General features: G+C 36.3%; 1 protein-coding gene across 9 annotated transcripts in view; it reads right to left on the reverse strand.

Annotated features, from left to right (window-relative positions):
- COP1 (COP1 E3 ubiquitin ligase) overlaps positions 1-18,336 on the reverse strand; it is a 273,107-nt gene that overhangs the window by 230,217 nt on the left and 24,554 nt on the right. For all 9 annotated transcript variants that reach the window (XM_067728723.1, XM_067728722.1, XM_067728719.1 and 6 more), the window contains one exon: positions 4,672-4,731. In XM_067728723.1, coding sequence (XP_067584824.1) covers positions 4,672-4,731 — 60 coding nt within the window. The remainder of the gene's footprint in view (positions 1-4,671; positions 4,732-18,336) is intronic.

The raw sequence follows: 18,336 nt of genomic DNA on the forward strand, positions 1-18,336 counted from the left end.
AACGTACTTCTGCTGCCTTCTGGGTCATATAAAACACTGCGAGAAAGTCTCAATACAGTAACTCTAATTCATTCTCACTCATCTATCTCCTTGACCATCACCAGCCCAAATGCAATGTTTTGGATTCCAAAAGAAGAGTATATGCCTAAACTAGTGATCAAAATAGGTGGGCAAAAAGAGATAAGAAGGATATATATTTTGGGTCTACCTGAGAAATTTTCAATAGCTACTCACACTGCAACTCTTAAAAAAATTTATTCAGTACCACAGTGTGCTAACGGTACCTATGTCCCCTGATAAGTGTAGATCTGACCACAAAGAATGAATATTCCTCCACAGATGTATACAGTTGCTCTGTTTCTTCTATTAAGTATATACCTACCTACAAAATATAATTGATTTTTCTGTCTGTGTCAACAGGGATGAGTAGATACAGAAAACTGAATAATTAGAAAATTCTCAAAAAAGAAGGAACTATAAAAAGAAAAGAAAAAAAAAATCAGTACCAGTGGTTCTATATAAGAACCAGGTACAAAAAAAGACTAATAGTAAGGTATGAGGTGATGGATTAGTCAAAAGTCCCAAAAGGCAAACTGACACCCAGGCTTGATCACAGGTATGCTGCAAGATGACAACACTGAGGGACCCTGTTAATTATAACTAGTTTCTATTGAAGCAAACAGTAAATCAGGAGCTGACGTACATGAGGTCTGAGAAGCAGAGGGCAGGGGACAAGCTGGAGGCAGCAAAGGGGAAAGAAAAAGAGCAAACCTTACCTCTATGTCATACAGAAGCCAGATTTTTAAAATTATATCATTGAGTTTCAGTTAGATTATAGCTAATAGCAGGCTCACTGCGAAGTGGGAATGATTTAAAGTGAAAGAACTTCCCGCTATAATGTCTCCAACCTGTTACTAGGAAAGACTTATCATTTTTAAGTGGGACAAGGAATAAACAGTTGATGTGGCCCAATTTGATTTAGTGTTAATAATCTGGATGGAGCCTTGAAGTGGTATTCTGCTTGTCTCCAGGTAACCAGCCAGGGTTCAACTTAGCAAACAGTTGATACAACAGGCTACTGTTAATGACTGAAGTTCCACAGGCCTCTCATGTCTCACCGTAAATAATTAAGAGCTTTTGCTTTCAACAAAAGAACAAAATGTCTCACAGTTCATCAAGCCTGGCAATGGGACTGTCAGCTTCCAGGTTTATTGGCTCCTACCAATGTTATCATCCCTATCCTACCAACACCTGCTTTCTGGTAGGTATTTTAAAACACAATCACAGGGACTTCTCTGGTGGCACAGTGGTTAAGAATCTGCCTGCCAATGCAGGGGACACGGGTTCGATCCCTGGTCCGGGAAGATCCCACATGCCGCAGAGCAACTAAGCCTGTGTGCCACAACTACGGAGCATGCACTTTAGAGCCCGCGAGCCACAACTACTAAAGCCCGCACCGTAGAGCCTGTGCTCCACAACAGGAGAAGCCACCACAAGTGAGAAGCCTGCGCACCACAATAAAGAGTAGCCCCCCACTTGCCACAACTAGAGAAAGCCTGCGCACAGCAACGAAGACCCAACGCAGCTAAAAATAAAAAAATAAATACTTTTTTTAAAAAAACACGATCACGTCAGAGTGTAACAAAGTAACTTGAATTGTAACAAAGATCTAACCTTTATTTTTATTTAAAGGTAAAAAGAAGGTATTTAAGAAACCAACGAACTAAACTCACACCATGAAGATTACAGGACTCACTGAAAAGGCCCGGCCTGTCTAGTTATAAAGTCAATTAGTAATTTATTGTACTTCACAACATACTGAAGCAAGATCATTGAACTGATTCAGCAGACTCTTAAGCTTTTTTAAATGCCACAGTGAATATGTTAGACAAGGGCAGTTAGGAAAAATGGAAACCTCACTTTACAATCTGTTTCACACTTCAACACCTTCAAATCTATGAAAGAAGAGAAGTGAAAGGGTAGGAAGACAATGGGGGTTGGGGGCCAGAGAGCAGAAGAAGATGATATATTGACTGACTTGACAAAGGTAAGTTTTAGACCCAGACCTAGATTCCTGGTCCACCAACTTCAAGAACTTGCTCTTTTAGCTTTATATCAGTAGTTCTCAACTAAGGGCTACTTTGTCCTCTAAGGGGTATCTGGCAATGGTTGGAGACATTTTTGGTTGTCACAACTTGGAGTAAAAGGGTTGTTACTGGGTTACTACAGAAGCCAGGGATACTGCTAAACAATCTAAAATACCAAGGACAGCTACCCACAACAAAGAATTATCTGGTCTAATATGTCAATACTACCAAGGTTGAGAAAGCCTACCATAAATCACCCAATTTTCCAGAATAATCAAAACCCAATGTCTCTAAGAGAAGTATATGATTTCCTATGGAATGCTAAGGTGCTGGATCAATTAATGGACCAAAGAGAACACTACTGCTAAACAATCAGCCTGAAAAGACCAAGCCCATACATGTGTCAAGACCCACATGACCAGAATTTCAGTAGCAATATATAGAAGAAAGTGATTCACAAATGATAATAATGTAAATGCAATATATACCAGGAAATAAAAATTATTTAAGAAGGCAAGATGGCCTTTTTTAAAAAACCAACAAAAAGATTCTGAAAGAATACACAGTCACTTCTTACCAGAGATAATCTTTGAGAAAGTAGAAAAGAAAGGCTAGGGGAAAGGAAACATTTACATTTCATATTATACCTTTCTGTACAATGAAAGTTTTTATAGCCAACAGTATACATTGTTCTTATGATTTTAATAACTTTTATTTTAATAAAGGACATAGATAATGCAAGCTAAGGAAGCTATTTTTATTCTAAAATTTCTTTCTAAATGACTGGCAGATTGGATATACCTATCAACAAAGCACTGCACTCCAGATCAAACTAAAGGACTTACAAACTGGTGACAATACTCGTCTTCACTAATGGATATCAACCTACCAGATATCATATTCAACCTCAGTATAAAATTGTGGGTCTAACTTCAACATGAATTAGAATAATAAGATATATTAGAACACAACAGAAATACTAAACAAAGAGGGTAAATAATTTAGGGAGATGACTGACTGCAAGTAGAATATACCACCTCCAATCAAATAAATAGGTAAATAAACTAAAGGAATTAAACATACACAAATTACATACCCATTAGGATGACCACTATTAAAAAAGAACAGAAAATAACAAGTGTTGGAAAGGATGTGGAAAATTTGGAACCCTGTGCACTGTTGGTGGGAATGTAAAATGGTACTGCAGGTATGAAAAACAGTATGGAGGTTCTGCAGAAGATGAAACACAGATGTACCATATGATCCAGCAATTCTGCTTCCAGGTATATACCTGAAAGAACTGAAAGCAGGATTTCAAAAAGCTATTTATACACCAATGTTCAAAGAAACATTATTAACAATAGTTAACAGCTGAAAGCAATGCAAGTGTCCATAGAGAGAAGAATGCACAAACAAAATATGATATATATGGTCATCCCTCAGTATCCACAGTGAATTGCTGTCAGGACCCCCATAGATACCAAAATCCAAGGATGCTCAAGTCCCTTATATAAAATGGTGTACTATTAGCATATAACCTACTGTACATCCTACTGTATACTTTAAATCATCTTTAGGTTACTTATAATAATTAATACAATGTAAATGCTATGTAAATAGTTGCCGGTGAGCTGCAAATTCAAGTTGTGCTTTTTGGAATTTTCTGGAATTTTTTTTCAAATACTTTGGAACCGTGGTTGGTTGAACCACAGATGCTGAACCCGCAGATACAGAGGGCCAACTGTATATGCAATGGAATGTTATTCAGCCTCAAAAAGGAAGGAAATTTTGACACATGCTACAACATGGATAAAACTTGAGCACACTCTAAGTGAAATAAGCTAGTCACAAAAGACAGATATTGTTTGATTCCATTTATATGAGGTATCTAGAGTAGTCACATTCACAAAAAGTAGAATGGTGATTGACAGAGGTTGGGATAAGAGGGAAATGGCACTTGTTTAATGGGTATAGTTTCAGTTTTGCAAGATAAAAACATTCTGGAGACTGATTTGCACAACAATGTTACAATACTCAATACTACTCCACTTAAAAATGGTTAAGATGGTAAATGTTAAGTATATTTTATCACAACTGAAAATCTTTTAAAATATACAGATTAGCATGACATATAACCTAAAGACAGCACTGAGCAAAGTGTTAAAGAACACAGAACTTTTTAATCCTCTAATATCCTTTTCCAATGACCTTCCACCCTGCTTTAATGGCCCTCGCATCTATCCGCCACAAGTGAGTTAAAGGTGCTTCATGCTTCATCCTAATTACCCAGCACCCCCCAATTTCCTAAAACAGCAGTCAAAGCTCTTTAAACAATTAAGAAACCCAAAAGTTTATTATTATAGTTTCATCTATAAGGCTGATAGTAAATCTAAGTATTTCACAGAAATTATACCAGCAACCACATGTTTGCCTTGAGCTCTCAAACCTGTAAAGGTGTATCGGTCAAGGAAATATGATTCAAAATAACCAACAGTAGCTTTAAAAGCATAACTTCTCACTGGCTACATTTACACACAAGTTAAAAATTGCCAAAAGACAATGTCACTAAATTAAATCATCTTACCAAAAGCTGTGGCCACACTTCGTCATGTATGCTTCCTCAATCATATCAAAGCAGATAGGGCTAAAAACAGAATAGAAAAATAATTAATACATTTTTTTAAGTAGAGTGATTACAAATTGGAAAAAGTCAGTAACAATACCAACAAAATCATATTTCAATACATAGCTAAGTCTTCAAACTTTCTACTGATGAGATGAAATTTCTATTGAGCTGAATGAACGTTAGGGGACTGCTGGTAAAATGACAATTTGTTCAAGATGGCCCTAAGCACCATCAAGTTCTAAGATGAATTAAATGAATAATTTAACTGACTCCAATACTTTACCCTGACCATAAATTTTGATAGTATAATGCAATCACGAGTGCTTAAGTTCTACCATCTTTTTCAATCATCCCTGGTACAAAACCATCTAAATGCTCTATTTCCTATCTCAAAGAAAACGAATTTCCTGAGTGAAAAATTTAGTTCCAATCTCAATAACTCTTCTAGGTAGTGAAGATGCTAATGATAACTAATACTTAACACAAACTATGCATGTCCATTAAAACAATGACATATATTAACTCACTTAATCCTTTCAACAGCATAGGTACCTACCTATTACTAGACCCACTTTATAGGTAAGGAAATTGAGACACAGAATGTTAAAAGTCACACAGCTAGGAAGTAACACAGCCAATTTTCAAACTCAGATCCATGTTCTCAACCACTCTTCTATTCTACTTCCAGATACCATGAGATAAATATTAAGTCATACCAACTATGCCACATGTTCTGGCCAAGGAAAGGGGGTTATCAATCTCTGAGAGGGTACCGTCTACCAGAAGAATGCAAAGCCTTCTAAGAAGCAATTTCCCTTTATCCTTCCCCCTTCCTTCCTCCAAAAACTCTGATGAAGTCTCCAGAGATACAACAGCCATCTTGAGATCATGAAGACAACAAACATAAGCTAAGAAGACAGGATATGGGTTCCTTGATAACATCCTTCAGCAGTTGCATCATCCATGGATTGTCAATCTCTGGACTACACATTACATGAAAAAGTAAATCCTAACTTGCTTAAGCCAGTAATTATTGAGTTTCCTGTTACTGGTATACAAATCCAATGCTTATTGATGTCACGGGACAATTAAACTGTAAATGAAAATTTACCCACTCCCTTCAAGAAAAGTTTCCTGGGCATAAATACTATCTTAGAATGTGAGGTTATAAATAAGTTATAAAATCTCAATGTTGCACAAGCTCAGAGTTTCATCATGTATAGTGTGCTGGCTTAGACTGCACTGGTTTTGTCAGTCTTTACTCTCCCAGACTCAGAATAAAGGGAAATCTCCTAAATGTGGGGATTTGGTAATTTTTCTTTTGGAACAGAGTCCATCTTGCTCCTGCCTGATGAAGTTAAGGAAGCAGGGGTGGGGCTCCCTCCTGAGGACATGTGGATGAGCTGTGGAGGCTGCTCTGGGATCTCAGTTTGCAACTAAACGATGCTGAAGAACAGATCTGAGATAGACAAATTTTATTTCACACTGGTACAGTGGGTGCTCAAGCAGGTATCTTAACACCCAAAACCCAGAGTAGAGGCAATATTTATCCCCCACTTTAAAGACTTTATTTTTTTAGAGGAGCTTTACATTTGCAACAAAACTGAAAGGATGGTATAGAGATCTCCCCTGCCCCCACATGTGCACAGCCTCCCCTATTATCATCACTCACAAGAACAGGGCATTTTTTTTAAACAAGCATGAACCTACAATGACACATCATAATCACCCAAACTCCAAATTTTACCTTAGGGTTCATTCTTCATGTACATTCTATGGGTTTAGGCAAAAGTATAATGACATATACCCACCATTATAATATCATACATATTATTTACACTGCCCTAAAAATCCTCTATACTCTGCCTATTCGTTTCTCTCCCCTTACCCACATCCACTGATTTTTTTATTGTCTCCATAGTTTTGTTTTTTTCCAGAAAGTCATATAGTTGGGACTATACAGTACATAGCCTTTTCAGATTTGCTTCTTCCACTTAGTAATATGCATTTAAGGTTCTTCCATATCTTTTCATGGCTTGATAGCTAATTTCTTTTCAGTGCTGAATAATATTCCAGTGATTGGGTATACGGTAGTTTATTTATCCATGCACCTACTGAAGGACATCTTGGTTGCTTCCAAGATCTGGTAATTATGAATAAAGCTGCTACAAGCATCTTTGTGCAGGCTTCCGTGTAGTCCTAAGTTTTCAACTCCTTTGGGTAAATACCAAGGAGTAAAATTGTTGAATCATATGCTAAGAGTAGGTTAGTTTTGTAAGAAATCAACCAAACTGTCTTCGAAGTACCTGCACCATTTTTATCCCCACTAACAAAATATGAGATTTCTGTTGCTCCACATCCTCCTCAGTATTTGGTGGTGTCAGTGCTCAAGATTTAGCCATTCTGAAAGGTGTTTTAGCGATGTCTCATTGTTATTTTCATTTGCATTTCCCTGATGGCTATGATGATATGGAGCATCTCTTCACATGCTTATTTACCATCTGTATATCTTTGAGGTGACAGTCAAGGCCTTTGGTCCATTTTTAAATCAGGTTGCTAGCAGAAGCAAAAACAACTACAATCCTGCAACCTGTGGAACAAAAACCACAGAAACATAGACAAGATGAAAAGGCAGAGGGCTATGTACGAGATGAAGGAACAAGATAAAACCCCAGGAAAACACCTAAATGAAATGGAGATAGGCAATCTTCCAGAAAAAGAATTTAGAATAATGATAGTGAAGATGATCCAGGACCTCATTAAAAGAATAGAGGCAGAAAAAAAAAAAAAAAGAATAGAGGCAGAGATCGAGGAGATGCAAGAAACATTTAACAAAGATCTAGAAGAATTAAAGAACAAACAAACAGAGATGAACAATACAATAACTGAAACGAAAAATACACTAAAAGGAATCAATAGCAGAATAACTGAGGCAGAAGAACGAAGAAGTGACCTGGAAGACAGAATGGTGGAATTCACTGCTGGAGTACAGAATAAAGAAAAAAGAATGAAAAGAAATGAAGACAGCCTAAGAGACCTCTGGGACAACATTAAACGCAACAACATTTGCATTATAGCGGTCCCAGAGGGAAAAGAGAGAAATGACCTGAGAAAATATTTGAAGAGATTAGAGTCGAAAACTTCCCTAACATGGGAAAGGAAATAGCCACCCAAGTCCAGGAAGCGCAGAGAGTCCCATACAGGATAAACCCAAGAAGAAACACACCAAGACACATAGTAATCAAATTGGCAAAAATTAACGACAAAGAATAATTACTGAAAGTACCAAAGGAAAAATGACAAATAACATACAAGGGAACTCCCATAAGGTTAACAGTTGATTTCTCAGCAGAAACTCTACAAACTCGAAGGGAGTGGCATGATATACTTCAAGTGATGAAAGGGAAGACTCTACAACCAAGATTACCCTACCCAGCAAGGATCTCATTCAGATTCAATGGAGAAATCAGAAGCTTTACAGACAAGCAAAAGCAAAGAGAATTCAGCACCACCAAACCAGCTCGACAACAAATGTTAAAGGAACTTCTCTAAGTGGGAAACACAAGAGAAGACAAGGACCTACAAAAACAAAGCCCCCAAAATTGAGGAAATGGTAATAGGAACATACATATCGATAATTACCTTAAATGTGAATGGATTAAATGCTCCAACCAAAAGACACAGGCTTGCTGAAACGGTACAAAAATAAGACCCATTATATGCTGTCTACAACAGCCCCACTTCAGACCTAGGGACACATACAGACTGAAAGTGAGAGGACGGAAAAAGATATTCCATGCAAATGGAAATCAAAAGAAAGTTAGAGTAGCAATACTCATATCAGATAAAATAGACTTTAGAATAAAGAATGTTACAAGAGAAACGGAAGGACACTACATAATGATCAAGGGATCAATCCAAGAAGAAGATATAACAATTATAAATATATATGCACCCAACATAGGAGTACCTCACCACATAAGGCAACTGCTACCAGCTCTAAAAGAGGAAATCGACAGTAACAATAATAGTGGGGGACTTTAACACCTCAGTTACACCAATGAACAGATCATCTAAACAGAAAATTAATAAGGAAACACAAGCTTTAAATGACACAATAGACCTAACAGATTTAATTGATATTTATAGGACATTCCATCCAAAAACCGCAGATTACACTTTCTTCTCAAGTGCGCATGGAACATTCCCCAGGAAAATTCACATCTTGGGTCACAAATCTAGCCTCAATAAATTTAAGAAAACTGAAATCATATCAAGCATCTTTTCTGACCACAACGAAATGAGATAAGACATCAATTACAGGAAAAAAACCCATAAAAAACACAAACACATGGAGGCTAAAGAATACATTACTAAATAACCAAGAGATCACTAAACCAATCAAAGAGGAAATCAAAAAATACCTAGAGACAAATGACAATGAAAACACGATGATCCAAAGCCTATGGGATGCAGCAAAAGCAGTTCTAAGAGGGAAGTTTATACCTATACAAACCTATCTCAAGAAACAAGAAACATCTCAAATAAACAACATAATGTTACAGCTAAAGGAACTAGACAAAGAAGAACAAACAAAACCCAAAGTTAGCAGAAGGAAAGAAATCATAAATATCAGAGCAGAAATAAATGAAAGAGAAAAAAAGAAAACAATAGCAAACATCAATAAAACTAAAACCTGATTCCTTGAGAAGATTAACAAAACTCATAAACCATTAGCCAGACTCATCAAGAAAAAGAGGGAGCGGACTCAAATCAATAAAATTGTAAATGAAAAAGGAGAAGTTACAACAGACATCGCAGAAATACAAAGCATCCTAAGAGACTACTACAAGCAAATCTATGCCAATAAAACGGACCACCTGGAAGAAATGGACAAATTCTTAGAATGGTATAACCTTCCAAGACTGAACCAGGAAGAAATAGAAAATATGAACAGACCAATCACAAGTAATGAAATTGAAACTATGATTTAAAAACTTCCAACAAACAAAAGTCCAGGACCAGATGGCTTCACAGGTGAATTCTATCAAACATTTAGAGAAGAGCTAACACCGATCCTTTTCAAACTCTTCCAAAAAATTGCAGAGGAAGGAACACTCCCAAACTCATTCTATGAGGCCACTTTCACCCTGATACCAAAATCAGACAAAGGTACTATAAAAAAAGAAAATTACAGACCAATATCACTGATGAATATAGATGCAAAAATCCTCAACAAAATACTAGCAAACAGAATCCAACAACACATTAAAAGGATCATACACCATGATCAAGTGGGATTTATCCCAGAGATGCAAGCCTTCTTCAATATACACAAATCAATTAATGTGATATACCATATTAACAAACTGAAGAAAAAAACCATATAATCATCTCAATAGATGCAGAAAAAGCTTTCAACGAAATTCAACAACAATTTATGATAAAAACTCTCCAGAAAGTGGGCACAGAGGGAACCTACTTCAACATAATAAAGGCCATATACAACAAACCCACAGCAAACATCATTCTCAATGGTGAAAAACTGAAAGCATTTCCTCTAAGATCAGAAACAAGACAAGGATGTCCACTCTCACCACTATTATTCAACAGTCTTGGAAGTCCTAGCCACGGCACTCAGAGAAGAAAAAAGAAATAAAAGGAATACACATTGGAAAAAAAGAAGTAAAACTGTCACTGTCTGCAGATGACATGATACTACACACAGAGAATCCTAAAGATGCCACCAGAAAACTACTAGAGCTAATCAATGAATTTGGTAAAGTTGCAGGATACAAAATTAATGCACAGAAATCTCTTGCATTCCTATACACTAATGATGAAAAATCTGAATGAGAAATTAAGGAAACACTTCCATTTACCACTGCAACAAAAAGAATAAAATACCTAGGAATAAACCTACCTAGGGAGACAAAAGACCTGTATGCAGAAAACTATAAGACACTGATGAAAGAAATTAACGATGATACCAACAGATAGAGAGACATACCATGTTCTTGGATTGGAAGAATCAATAGTGTGAAAATGACTATACTACCCAAAGCAATCTACAGATTCAATGCAATCCCTATCAAATTACTAATAGCATTTTTTACAGAACTAGAACAAAAAATCTTAAAATTTGTATGGAGACATAAAAGACCCCAAATAGCCAAAGCAGTATTGAGGGAAAAAAACGGAACTGGAGGAATCAGACTCCCTGACTTCAGCCTATATTACAAAGCTACAGTAATCAAGACAATATGGTACTGGCACAAAAACAGAAATATAGATCAATGGAACAGGATAGAAAGCCCAGAGATAAACCCATGCACATATGGTCACCTTATTTTTGACAAAGGAAGCAGAATATACAATGGAGAAAAAACAGCCTCTTCAATAAGTGGTGCTGGGAAAACTAGACAGCTACATGGAAAAGAAAGAAATTAGAACACTCCCTAACACCATACACAAAAATAAACTCCAAATAGATTAGAGAGCTAAATGTAAGACTGGGCACTATCAAACTCTTAGAGGAAAACATAGGAAGAACACTCTTTGACATAAATCACAGCAGGACATTTTTTCATCCACCTCCTAGAGTAATGGAAATATAAACAAAAATAAACAAATGGGACCTAAGGAAGCTTAAAAGCTTTTGCACAGCAAAGAAAATCATAAACAAGATGAAAAGATAACCCTCAGAATGGGAGAAAATATTTGCAAATGAATCAACGGACAAAGGATTAATCTCCAAAATATATAAACAGCTCATGCAGCTCAATATTAAAAAAACAAACGACCCAATCCAAAAATGGGCAGAAGACCTAAATAGACATTTCTCCAAAGAAGATATACAGACTGCCAACAAACACATGAAAAGCTGCTCAACATCACTAATTATTAGAGAAATGCAAATCAAAACTACAATGAGGTATCACCTCACACCAGTTAGAACGGGCATCATCAGAAAATCTACAAACAACAAATGCTGGAGAGGGTGTGGAGAAAAGGAATCCTCTTGCACTGTTGGTGAGAATGTAAATTGATACAGCCACTATGGAGAACAGTATGGAGGTTCCTTAAGGAACTAGAAATAGCATTACCATATGACCCAGCAATCCCACTACTGGGCATATACCCAGAGAAAACCATAATTCAAAAAGACACATGCACCCCAATGTTCACTGCAGCACTATTTACAATAGCCAGGTCATGGAAGCAACCTAAATGCCCATCGACAGATTAATGGATAAAGAAGATGTGGTACATATATACAATGGAATATTACTAAGCCATAAAAAGAAACGAAATTGGGTCATTTGTAGAGACGTGGATGGATCTAGAGAGTGTCATACAGAGTGAAGTAAGTCAGAAAGAGTAAAACAAATATTGTATATTAACACATATATGTGGTACCTAGAAAACGGTACAGACAAACCAGTTTGCAGAGCAGAAATTGAGACACAGAAGTAGAGAACAAACGTATGGACACCAAAGGGGGGAAAGTGGCAGGGGGTGGTGGTGGTGGTGTGATGAACTCGGAGATTGGGATTGACAGGTATACACTGATGTGTATAAAATGGGTGACTAATAAGAAAATAAATAAACATTTTTAAAAAAAATTTTTAGTAAATAAATCAGGTTGCTTTCTTACTGTTGAGTTTTAAGAGTTCTTTGTATATTTTAGATAAAAATCCTATATGAGATATGTCTTCTAGAAATACTTTCTCCAAATCTGTGGCTTATCTTTTCATTCTCTTGACAGTGTCTCTCACCCTGAGGAGAAATTTTTAGTTTTAAAGAAGTTTTGTTTTTGATCCTTTCTTTCATAGATCATGCCTTTGGTGTTGTGTCTAAAAAGTCATCACCAAACTCAAGGTTATCTAGATTTCCCCTGTCATTGTCTAGGAATTTAATGGCTTTGCATTTTACATTTAGGTCTGTGATACATCTTGAAGTAATTTGGTGAATAGGGATAAGGTCTGTTTTTAGATTTTTTTTTTTTTTTTTGCATGTGGATGAACAGTTGTTCCAGCACCATCTGCTAGAAAGACTATCTTTCCTACACTGTTTTGCCTCTGCTACTTTGTCAAAGATCAGTTGACTACATTTACGTGGGTCTATTTCTGGACTCTCTGTTCGTTCATATTGAACTGTCTACTCTTGCCAACACCACATTGTCGTAATAACTCCATATATTATTTTGATTTTAAAAAACTGTTCCTCTGGATGAAACTCTGTTGTCCCAATAATGGTTAATTTCTAAAACTCAGCTGTTAAGTGAACAAGAGTAAACATTCCAATTCTTCTATTACAGAAGGTCTAGATATTAATACACCAACCTTTTAAACCACTAATAAAGTATTTTTAAGATTTGGAGGAAGAGATCTTTCTGTTCCCAAAGTAAGTATGTTTGTAAGTCTGAGTAACAATACCATCACATCTGTTTTATACTGCATTAAATGAAGCTTAGAAGCAAGATGCAAAATATCTTAACAGACTGATCTCTCAGTCTAGACTTCCAACAGTGCCAACAATAAGTATTTTTAGGACTGGCCTCAGCAACCAGAATGAATCAACTGTGAATACTTATCAATACCCTCAGAAAATTCCAAAAATCTTAAAACAGTCATATACTCAACAAATTATATATTAGGTACTGACTATATACCAGACACTGTTCTAGATACCAAGGACAGAGAGGTGAATAAAACAAACAAAAGTCCCTCATGGTTCTACAATCTAGTGGAAAACACATTTAATAAATGAGATAAATAAAAATGACCTTATTCAGTAAGGCTAGATAGTGATAAATGATAAGGAAAAAATTAAGTAGGGAAGGGGGATAGGAAGTGTTGGGTTGGGTTACATAGTGTAGTCAGAGAAGCTTCAATGAGAAGTTTACATTTGAGTAAATATTTCTAAATAGCAGGAAAATGATCCACACAAAAATCTGGGGCAACCACAACCTAGCAGTAAGAGTAAGTGCAAATATCCTGAGGTCAATGTTCAAAGACTAGCAAGATGGTCAGTTTAGAGTAGAATAAGCAAGTGGGAAAATAGTAGAATAGGAAGCCAGAGAGGTAACAAGGGGTCATATCAAAGGACTTCCTTAAATCAAGTTAAGGACTTTGGCTTTTACAGTGAATAAAACAGGAATTCACTGAAGGATTTGGAACACAGGAGTGATATGATTTGACACTGATGAACTTGATCACTCTACCCTATATGTTGAAAAAAGACTTAAGGAAAGCAATTGTAGAAACAGAAGCTATTATAATAATTTGGGTGCTGGATTAAACTAAGCGGGTAGCATAGCAATAGGGTTAGTCAGAATCTAAATATAATTTGAAGGTACAGCTTTGGTTTCCTATGGATTAGATGTTGGGTATGAGGGAAAAATGAATCAAAAATTTTGGCCTGAAAACAAAAAGAATTGACAATAGGTTTATTTCACATAGAGCTCTATCACCCATTAGTTTATTTAAAAAAAAACAAAGAGCAGGACATGATATAACTTGTCATATAATATGTTCCACGAATAGTAAAAATTGCATGCAGTACCTAAAAATTACTATCAGATCAGTTTCAATAAGTAGTTTTTAAGGACTGGCTTCTGAATACCATGTGAATTAAAGAGAAGAAAGTCTCCATTCTTTTCACCAAAAGCTAGCTTTTCAACCACATTAAAGGTCAAGACTGCCAATAAAAATGGAATTCAACTGAAATTAATCCTAGCTAGGCTACCTACAGCTTTCTGACTTTGGACAAGTAGTTTAATCTCTCTAACCCTGTTTCCTCTTTGGTATAACTGGGATGATATTTACATCATAGAATCACTGTACTGATTAACAAAATATCTATTAAATACTTAGTACAATTCCTGGTATACAATATTAAATAAATGGCAGAATACACAAAAAGAAAAAAAAAAAGGAAAAATCTGTAGCAATGATACAAATGTGGGAAGAGTAGAATCCACCCAAGCTAAAAACCTGAAGGAATTTTCCTATTAGAAAAAGGCACAATAAATCTTCATGACATTGGGCTTGGCAATGGTTTCTTAGATATGACCCCAAAAGCATGAGCAACAGAAGAAAAAATAGATAAATTGGACTTATTCAAAATTTAAAACTTTTGTGCATCAAAGGACATTGTCAAAAAACTCGAAAGACAACCCACATAACTGGAGAGAAAATTTGCATATCACATATCCAAGAGGGGACTTATGCCCAGAATATATGAAGAACTCATACAACTCAACAACAGCAAAATAAACAACCCAATTTAAAAACTGGGCAAAAAGCTTGAACAGATGGTCTCTGACTTACAGTGATTTGAGTTACAATTTTTTGACTTTATGGTACACATTCAATAGACACTGTACTTCAAAAACAAAAAAAATTTTTTTGAAGAAATACCTACAATAGAATAAAGGAAGAAAAGGACTAACTGATCACTCCCCTTCCCAAGAAAGGGTTGAAATATGCAGGAAATATAGAAATACAGAAGAGATCCTAACAAAACACAACTAACTCTTCCCAATTTTGTTTTTTGTTTTTGTTTTTGTTATTTTTCTTGGCCATGCTGTGCGGCAGGTGGGATCTTAGTTCCCCAACCAGGGACTGAACCCGTGACCCCTGCAGTTGGAAGCGTGAGTCCTAACCACTGGACTGCCAGGGAATTCCCAACTCCCAGCTCTTCCCAATTTTGAATAGCAAGAACATACCCGGAGTAGGTTCTGGGAAAAACTGTAAACAAACAATTTAGAACCCCTTCTACTCTGCCTATCAATAGCATTGAAGGACGATGAGCCAGAAGACCTAAGCATAAGTACAAGCATAGCAAGTATATGAATTGGCAGCCAGGTCAAACTTTACACAGACACCTGAAATTTTATACAACCCCCAAAACTTTATACAGACCCCCCAAAATGTTTATGGACACCCCTCAAAACTTTTTATGGACATCTGACAAAGTAGTAGCATCAAAAAGGGGGAAGAAATCACAAATGGATTAAAGCCCCTGCTGTGACCATTCATGTCTCTTGTAGCACCATAACACAAGCGATTCTTGTAAATCAACATATAAGACAGAAAATCCAATAGAAAAAATGGGAAAGAATGTCAATTCCTAATTCACAGCAGGGGAAAACACACTGCCTTTCAAGTACGTAGAAAGATGTTCCAACTCACTAGTAATCAAAAAATGCGAATTAAAATAATAAAAATAACATTTATCCCCATTAAGTTATTAGAAAATTAGAATATCAAGTATGTTAGGGAGGATATGGAGAAACAAGAATCTTCATGAAGAGTTACTCTAACTAGCAACTTACATTGCATATTCATATACTTATCACCCAGCAATCCCACCTTGAGATTATTTGTAAATAGGTACAGATATAAACATATACACATCCTGGAGTATATGTGTAGCATGTGTGTACATATATGTAAATATATACGTATAGCTGTGTTTCCATTTATGTATATATATGTGTGTCTGTGCATGTGTGTGTACAGCTAAGAGAGAAACATCCACATCTGTCAACAGGGAATACCTATGACGATACTTGCAACAAACTGGATACTTCTTGTTACAGTAGGGAATTAGAGGCAGCCTTAATGCTCAAAATTACTAGGATGGAGAAATAAAATGTACCTAAATACTACAAAACATCATGCAACAGTCAAAAGGAATGAACCAAAGGTACATGGAGCACCATTGCTGGATATTTTGTCAAGTGAAAATAGAAATTAAAATAAGATCTGTGACACAATACAATTTACATAAAATTAAAATACAAAAAAATATATTTCACAGGTATACACACATTCAAAAACATATATAAATTACAATAGAATAGAAAACCAAGAGAAGAGGTCAGGAGAATAAGAAATGAAGTAAGGGGAGAAATACAATACCTTATTCAACAGAATCTAAAAATGACATCAATAATAAGCTGTACCATCACATGCAACTAAAAAAGAAACAATTCTGCTAATTAAACTATGATAATACTTTCTTATCAGTTAGGAATTTTACCCTTTTCTAAAAAGTTCTTTTAGACTTAAACAAGTTTTATCATACACCACTCTTGTGGAAAAAACACACACACACATATACTTATATATAATTAGGTTTTCAGGGACTTCCCTGGTGTCGCAGTGGTTAAGAACCTGCCTGCCAATGCAGGGGACACGGGTTCAATCCCTTGTCTAGGAAGATTCCACATGCCTCAGAGCAACTAAGCCCATGGGCCACAACTACTGAGCCTGCGCTCTAGAGCCCGTGAGCCATAACTACTGAGCCCATGTGCCACAATCACTGAAGCCCACGCACCTAGAGCCCATGCTCTGCAACAAGAGAAGCCACCGCAATGAGAAGCCCGCGCCCCACAACGAAGAGTAGCCCCCACTCGATGCAACTAGAGAAAGCCCACGCACAGCAATGAAGATCCAACGCAACCAACCAACCAAATAAATAAATTAAAAAAAATGAAATTTAAATAATAATAATTAGGTTTTCCAACTAATTCTCATTCTTCAGGGTCTAGCTTTTCTGAATCACTTTTTGACTAAGTCACTGATATGCAGATTTTTCCACATAATATTGTCTATTACTTTGGTAAAGTATCCTTTACTGAGAGAATCCATAATAGAACTAACTAAAAGCTACTGTTCTTGGGATTGTAAGCCAAGTTTACGTTCAGCCAGCTCACCTACATTTGACTCCAGCTTTAGGAATGTTGCTAAACACTTCTAATTCACCAAATTCCAAAATCTCCTCCACCTCTCTCTCCCACATTCAAACATTTAGTTCACAGGGAATAAAACAGTAATTCACAATTGTCTGAGAGATTTTCTTCCAATCTGCTGAAATATATATTCATATTTTGAGGCAGGCATTTTCTCTGTTGACACATCTGTATGAAATGACAGCTACCTCCAACTGCCACCTAGCCAAGAAGAATTTTTCTTAATTCCATCATCTATAACATATAACCTAATTTTCAAATATGTCAAAGTAAATGAAGCAAAAATTAGAATCAAAGAAATATGACAAAGTAAAACAAAGCAAAAGAGGAGCCTTGGGTGGTGAATGAACAATGTGAACATGATTAGCTCATGATTAGCACTGGAGGTCAAAATTTAATTGACGCGAACTTACCCTCTTACCATACACACTTAGAAAATGGGAGAGAGGGATAAGATAAATGAAGCAACTGCTTTTAGACACTGGACACTAAGCAACACAGTACTGAGATCTCTGAGGGAAGGGGAACAAATGAAGTGAACACTATCATAGATTCAGCTTTTTGCCTTCACAGAAAGTTTCACAGGCCCAAGGAGGGAGCACACAAGCAGAGCACCACAATCTTGCTGAGTTCAGGAAGGATAAAAGGGAAAGAATTTACAGGGCAGAACCCCAGAGACGGACGAGCTACAAGAAGAAAATCCTAAAAAGTCTACATAGTGTTCTCATCAAGTTCATTGTTGAATACTAGTCACACATGCCCAAGGTAAAACTCCACAAGATCACAACATCAGAGACAAAGGATCATTTCCATGGGTTCATTAATACATGAAATACAAGTTAAGAAAAGAAGCAGTGAAT

Source organism: Pseudorca crassidens, chromosome 2 (genome assembly GCF_039906515.1).
Source record: "Pseudorca crassidens isolate mPseCra1 chromosome 2, mPseCra1.hap1, whole genome shotgun sequence".
NCBI lineage: Eukaryota > Metazoa > Chordata > Mammalia > Artiodactyla > Delphinidae > Pseudorca > Pseudorca crassidens.